Here is a 7,500-nt window from a genome sequence, read left to right on the forward strand (position 1 = left end):
AAGCGGTAAACAAAACTGAGTATTTTTGCCTGTGGATGTGAGAGAGGAAAATAGAGGAGAGAAGAGAGGTGGAGAGAGGAGAAGATTATTATGGCACTCGAGTCCTGCTGGAACATGTTACGCTTGGTCTCAGTAGGAGCACGGGCAGCCCAGGGGCTTCACAGCCACTTCTGGACCACAGAGGCCTCTCTCTCTTTCTCTCTCTCTCCCCTTCTCTCTCTCTATCTCTCTCTCCCTCTATCTCTCTCCTCTCTCTCTTTTTTCTCTCTCTCCCTCCATCTCTCTCTCTCTCCACCTTGCTCTCCTTGTCTGTCTCTCACCAGGCCAGGCTTGGTAATGATCTCATCTGTATGCAGTGTCCTCGAAATCTGTGTCATCGGGGGGCTCATTCCCCAGCAGGTCCACCGCTTGGACCGTCATTCCCCTCCCTCCTTCTCCCCTCTCCCTCGTTCCGCCTCTGTCTCCTTCTGCCTCTCCCTAGCCTAGAGCGACTTCGGCTTGGAGTGACTTGTTTCCCTGACCCCTGAAATGTAAGAGCGCGTGTTGTCCAGTGGGAGCAGTGGCTCTGGAATTAGGCCCAATTTATCTCCACGCTCGGTCTACGAGCGACACATGCAATGCTTGGTTAACAATGTCGGCCATTCATCAGCTGGGAGATGAATGGCGAGACGAACCTGGGTTTTTAATTCCAGCACTCATGGTTTTTTGTATAACCTAATTGATCTCTCTTGCAGGTTACAAATGTCTCTGTGTGGGAGATATTGAAGTCTTAGCCATTTATGTGTATTGCTTGTTTGGATGATGACATTTCGATCCGTCTGCACCTGTTTCTTATTCCGAGCAAGTGCTCTGTATCAGCATGGTGCTACGAACTGAACCTAACCATAATGGATAATCATAAAATGACCTAACCCATCTTAAAACTTGGCTAAACGTTCTTTTAAACCAGTGTCTAAATGTGATATGTGACTTCTGCCGTTTTAAACTGTTTTTTAAACTTTTAAACTTCAAAGGCAACAGCGACATTGAGCGCTATCAAACGGCTAATAAGAAAATCCCATTCAAATATACCCGGCCGGTCGAAGATTGGCTACATGAGAAAGGTAACACTTTCCTAGAATTCCAGTGTTTATTTTTTCATTTTTTTTTTTATTTGTTTGATTCCTTTTTTTTTTTGTCATGTCGTTCCCTCCAACCGTTTGAAAAATTACACCTTTTGAATTACTTCAAAACTAGTCAACTAAAATACAACATCCATTGATTTTTTTTCCTCTCATATTAATTTTAGACTGAATATGAATTGCTGCTATTTTCCCCACTCACTCTCCACATCTGTGAGATAGGACAGTTAAAGGGACTATATGAAACAACAAAAAATATGCCGTGAAGAGCTTTAACAACTGCACTTCTTCCATAACAAGTGCTATAAATATAAATTAACTATATCAAGCTATTACTCTATCAGGCTATAGGAAACCAGTGTCTGACACCCCTTAAGGGCTGGGAAACTGTTTCTTTTGCTTCTAAACAGCACCTGACTATTACAGGGCCTTTGTCTTTCACTGAGTCTAATTGTAAGGTTAAATGTTCACAAACACACACCCTTCAGGGTTGTGTTGGCAGCGCCAGGTAGTGGATAGCTATTGTTCAACTCAGAGCGGAGAAAAAGAGGAGGCACCAGTGTGTGCTGTCGGCGTGTCGTGCATGTCAAGCAGGGAGCCCTGCTGTTGTCTAGCTGCCATCTCTCAAGCAGTTAGCCTCGAGAGGAGAGCGCCGTAGCGCACGGTGAAGTGGGGTGGGACTGTGGGGAGGACGGCTGGTGAGCCTGTAAAATTTCCTATTAAAGTTCTCACTTTGGTAATAATATCATTATAAAATGCATTTTAAAGGTCATTGCCTAAACCTCCTAAGACGATTATAAAGTCCCTTTAACAATTTTTTAAAAAGGCACAAAAGCAGTTTGAAATCCCATTAGTAGAGCTACATGCATGAATCAACATGATCTTTCTTTGATGTCTATGAGATGAGAGACCCCCACCACACCCCCTTATCATTTCATGCCCAGTGTAATGTAATTGTATGTGTATCAGATGTAATAAGCTTGCAGTGTTGTGGGAACTCCACAATTCATATTTGCAATTAGGATTTCTGCATTTGACAAAATGACAGTGTACATTTAAAAAAAAAATGCATGTTATTTTTTTTTTAATTTATTTTGAAAGCAACACAGAGTGTTTTTTATTCATTTCAGCATATGTAAATGCATGAAAGTGCATCACAAATATGATAGGCTGTTACATTGTAGCGTATCAGTTGCTCTGCCTTTCCCCTCGTTGTCTCCTTGTCTTGTTTATTTTATTTTTGGGTTAGTGTTGCAGTAAACGAGAATGCTGACACTTTAAAAAGGGTAACAAAATGAGATGATTGATGATGCACACGCACATACAGCACACACACACACACACACACACACACACACACACACACACACACACGCGGTCAGGTCATCTGAGACCTCTTTCCCTTCCTCTCCGCTCTCTCTCCCTCGACCCCTACGCCCACTCCCAGGTCGTCAGCTGACCATCTTCAACACCCAGGCCACCATCTCGATCGGTGGTAATGACCGCAAGCGGCCCTACCAGGGCCAGCTGTCAGGCCTCTACTACAACGGCCTGAAGGTGCTCAACATGGCGGCAGAGGGCCACGCCAACATCAAGGTGAACGGCAGCGTGCGCCTGGTGGGTGACGTGCCCACAGGCCGGGGCGGCACTCGCACCACCACCTCCATGCCACCCGAGATGTCTACCACCTACATCGAGACCACCACCACCCTGTCCACCACCACCACACGCAAGCAGAGGTCTCCACCTACCATCCAGGTAAGAAATCGGCAACTGTCAATAACTATGAGACTAGACAAAGAGTGTAGCAGGGAGTGTATTGAGTGACAAGGGGAGAAGGATGATAACAGCACCACTTAAAAAGTAGCTGTAGAAAGATGTAGAAGAAACTGATAGAGTGAACATATGTTGTGCTCAGATAAGATATGAAGTTCAGAACCATTATTTAAAGTGTTCATGTTACAGAGTTAGAGTTACTTTATGGAGAGTCATTGTGTTGTTTGTAGTTTTAATGACATGGAGTTTAATTGAGTTGAGTAAACTTCATGTGTGAAAGTGTTTTTTTTTCTTCTGCTCAAAGGATTGCATCAAGCCTCATAGTTTTCCCCTGCGGCAGCTCTCCTATAAGGTAGACAGGCAGGGAGATGTCCAGGATAAGGGAGCCGCTTTGTTATAAGTAGGCTTTCCCTGTCCCCGGGGCTGATGCTTTCTGAAGCCGCCCGCTTTTGTAGATCACGGATGGAGGACTTTTCTCCCGCTCGTCGGCTGGGCTAGAGATTGGCTCTTCAAGGAGGCCTTATTGTCTGTCTGCATTTTTTTTTTCAGCGCGGACACACACCTCACGTTTGGCAGTCCCCCCCCCCCACAACCTTAACAGAGTGCCTCCTTAAACGCGTTCTGACTGCGAGCCAATGAATGTCTCCGGCTCGGCGGGAAAAGTAATCACAGCGAGCCGTTTCATTGATGCTGGAGGACAAATTGAAGCGGCGGTCTTAATATTAAAGCCATAACTCTCCCCAGCGCTGCCGTCTGGCTGACAGGCAGAGGGACTTTCATCGCCGCGCACTCACCTCAGAAGCGGATCAGCGTGAGAGTGTGTTTGGGGGGGGGGGGATATAATGATGACCTCTCATGTCAGCTCTGACTGGGCCGCGGCTCTTTCAGCCCAGATGCAGGCGCACACGATCACAGCCATGGTACCGAGAACAGCACCGCTATGTGCTCTCCTATGTGTAAACATCGGGTTTGGAGCCTAACACAAGTTCTGTGGAAGTCAGTGAGACAGGGTTTAGTTGAGACAGGTGGGCTACACCAGGCGTGCAACTTAAGCGTTCCGTTAGCAGAGCGTAAAAATCAGTTTAGGTCTATGTTTTTTTTTTAAATGTGTGCGCTGCTTTCACGTCTAGTGGAAGCTAACTGCTGCAGCCTACACTCTGCGAGCGCATCAGTGTAGCCTGGTGTAGCCTGCCTGCACGTCAATGAAAAACTATTCCTCGATAACAATTCTAATTCCTCAATTCCTCATGAAATTCCTTGATGGGAGTTTGTTTGTGTTTGCCATAGAGGACAGTTTAAGCCCCATGTCATTACAACAGCAAAGGTTCTTGGAAAATGCACACTCAAGAATTTCCAAGTGTTTGTAAGGCGCGTGTCATTCACTGCCTATTGTAATGGGGCTTTCCCGCTGAGCCAAATATATTTGTAGCGACACAAAGGAAGGCACATCGGTTCAAGCAGTTGGATGCTGTCAGTATTTTTGATCAGAAGCACAGCATTGTGAAGTAACATACCGCTGTGCAGCTTATCTTATTAGAGGGAAAAGAAAAGCCTCATCTGGACTATTATCCTGTCCGAATAAATCTTCCTCAGCGCGGTAACTTCAGACCGAGAGCCCATCATTTGTGTCCCTCATTATGATTTGTCCCCCCCCCACACACACACACACACACACTTGTTAGCTGTCAAAAATCCTGGTAGACCAGGGAGAGGGAAACAAATAGTTTGGGGGTTTGGCAGGAGCTCAAACCCCTTATGAGGGCGCCATGGCTAACGAACGGTGTGTTGTTTCAGGGAGCCCTGAGTGAGTGAGCGGGGTGTCATAGCCCCAAGGCAGCGGAAGCCCTTTGACACATTCATTTCTTTTCCCTTTTTTCCCCACCAGCAGCAGCAGCAGCAGCAGCAGCCTGTGCCCTCCAGGTCCCAGGGGGAAGGGGGCAGTGTTGGATCATACTGTATTTTTGGTCAGTTCATCCACTGCACTGCAGAGCGGAGGGGAGTGGGGGCAGGGAGCCAATCTCATGGTTAATTAATAACAGTCCCCTGGGAGGTTTGGGGCCGGGCCGGTGTGGGGGGGGGGGGGTGCGAGGTCAGGGGGTGGAGCAGGGCAGGGTGGTCCTGGCTCGCGGCTCTCACACTTGATCTTCCGCCCATGAGCGGGCAGATGTTGCAAGTCCATCTCTGTCTCCCGAGAGGATGCCCACACACCTCTGTCCACCCCTGAGTGGGCTCAGAAAAAAACCTGACAGGCTGTTTTTTTTTCCCCTCTCTCCTGTGCCCTAGCATCATAGACCTGTGAAGGCTTGAGAGGCGAATAGGGGCAGTATGTGTTAGTGGCGCACTCTAAGCATCAGGCAAACACAGAGCAAATGTAGGGCTGTTGCTGTGTGTATCATAACCATGACACACTGAGGCATCAGGAATAACCTTTTACTACTCTAACTTAGCAGTTTCCATTAGCTAGCACTGGCATTTGAATGTCAGCAAGGTGTCAGCGAGAACTTATCCAGCAGGTAGGATCCAGTGGGAGGCCAACTGTTCTGGCTTTTGTGGGTTAGAGTGTGAGCTGGTTTGTAATGTGTGTCTATGAGAGCAGCTGAGTGTGTAGCAGGGTGCCGTAGAGTGACGTAGAGCTCAGCATCATCCCTCTTTGTGAGATCTAAACCCCTGGATGCTGGCGCAATTTGGCAAAAACAAAAGCGGATCTTTGCGTTGATCTGCGGCATCCTGTGGATATGCCTGCCTCTTTCATTTTCTTCCATTTAGCAGTTTACTTTTGCTTTGATCCTTTGCCTCAAAGCAATGATGACTAACGCCAACATGTTTTGTGTTTGTTTGTTTTTTTCTTCTAATAAAAGGTATGACTCATATCTACGCTATGCACATAGATTAGCTTTGTCTCCAGTGGGCAAAACATGGCTCCATTTAGTCAGAATTTGTGTGTCTTAATTGATTATAATTAAAATAATGGAATGGTTTAAAAATGGAATCCATGTCATACATACTATTACTGCTGCTACTACTAGTACTACTACTATTATTATTTTTATAATTTTTATTATTATTATTATTATTATTATTATTATTATTCCGAATCTGAATACAATTAATAATCAAGTGCATGACAAGGGATATGGTAATTGTCTTCTCCCATCTATGGCTGGACTGCATGAAATCTGATTCATGTGTCATCTAGACCTTATCGGCAGCACATCATTATTCTGAGATTCAGAGGGTTAGATATGAGAGCTGTGTGAAGGGACACTCATTCATTACAAGAATTTCACTCTGCATTTCTCTCTCTGAATGCCTTCCACCCCTTAAGCTCCCTCTCACACACACACACACACACACACACACACACACACATACACACACAGAGGAAGGAAATAACTTCATTTCCAGGTTGCAGCTTAAGCACACCTTTGGGAGATGCATGGGAAGGGCGATGATTTGTGCAGACTCTCCAGTGTGCCGTGCATCAGCGTCAGCATCAGCTGGTGGAAGCACAGTGTGCCTCCAGTAAATGAGCTGCGTGGGGGGAACATGAAAGCCACTCTCCCCCCACTTCCATTCCGTATGCACAAAATCTGCAATTACTATTTTATTATCACTCTCCTTGGTCCATTATAAGAGTTTTGTTAATGGCTAATGTATTCAGCATGCTGCATGAGGATAACAGGAAACCCACACTTCTTAGCTTGGCCTCCATTTTGTTTGTTGAAATGATGCAATTACTATTTTCTTACCACCATCACCCATCCTCATTATAAGTTTCATTATTGGCTGTTGGGTGACTTGTGTGTTTGGCTTTATTGAGAAAGTAGAGTATGTATTGTTTTTTGATTTGTCAGGGTTTTAGGGATTTTTGTCAGTGTTTCTTATTGAACATCGTTTATATGCTATATATTTATATAGTGTGGAGGGCTTTCTCTGTTGGGGAAACTAGAACCCCCTTCCGGGACAATGCTGTGTAATCATGACAGTCTCTGTTTCTCTCTGAGGGGGGCATGGTGGCGCCTTGGTGTTAAACTCACACACACACACACACACACACACACACACACACACACACACACACACACACACACACACACACACACACACACACACACACACACACACACACACACACACACACCACTCCAGGGCTAAAGATGGAGAGTGGCGCGATATTGGGGGGGACGCAGGTAATCGTGTAAAGGTCAGGTTCGGCATGCCAGACAGGCGCCTTGTTTGCAGTCCACGTGTTAATTTGATTTGCCCGGCTCCCCCCCACTCTCTTTCTCTCTCTCCCTCGTTCTTTCTCTCCCCCCTCTCCACATTCCACCTTCCCTCCATCTCCCAACGGGCAACGCACCGCGAGATGGATGCCGACTACCTAGGGACGCTTGGTGGTCCCAATTACACGAACGTGGCAGACAGATGGAGAGCCCCACACACACACACACACACACACACACGCACGCACACACACGCACGCACGCACACTCACACTCACACACATACTCACACACACACACACACACACACACACACACACACACACACACACATAGGCTCATTAAGGACGGCAAGGATAGCCCACCGCGAGGGCGACACC

At 46.5% G+C, this 7,500-nt stretch overlaps 1 protein-coding gene across 46 annotated transcripts in view; it reads left to right on the forward strand.

Annotated features, from left to right (window-relative positions):
* The window catches only part of nrxn3b (neurexin 3b), a 281,812-nt gene that overhangs the window by 255,399 nt on the left and 18,913 nt on the right, over positions 1–7,500 (forward strand). For 18 of the 46 annotated variants that reach the window (XM_076272035.1, XM_076272019.1, XM_076272041.1 and 15 more), the window contains one exon: positions 2,569–2,879. In XM_076272035.1, coding sequence (XP_076128150.1) covers positions 2,569–2,879 — 311 coding nt within the window. Of the gene's footprint in view, positions 1–1,013; positions 1,104–2,568; positions 2,880–4,803; positions 4,807–5,407; positions 5,411–7,500 lie in introns of all 46 variants that reach the window. The other 28 variants (XM_076272011.1, XM_076272014.1, XM_076272008.1 and 25 more) reach the window with 5 other exon arrangements.

The sequence above is a fragment of the Alosa pseudoharengus genome, unplaced genomic scaffold (assembly GCF_046254945.1).
Source record: "Alosa pseudoharengus isolate Yale_2024_CS ecotype anadromous, Long Island Sound unplaced genomic scaffold, YU_APseudo_1.1 YU_APseudo_1.1_scf_7, whole genome shotgun sequence".
NCBI classification, from domain to species: Eukaryota; Metazoa; Chordata; class Actinopteri; order Clupeiformes; family Clupeidae; genus Alosa; species Alosa pseudoharengus.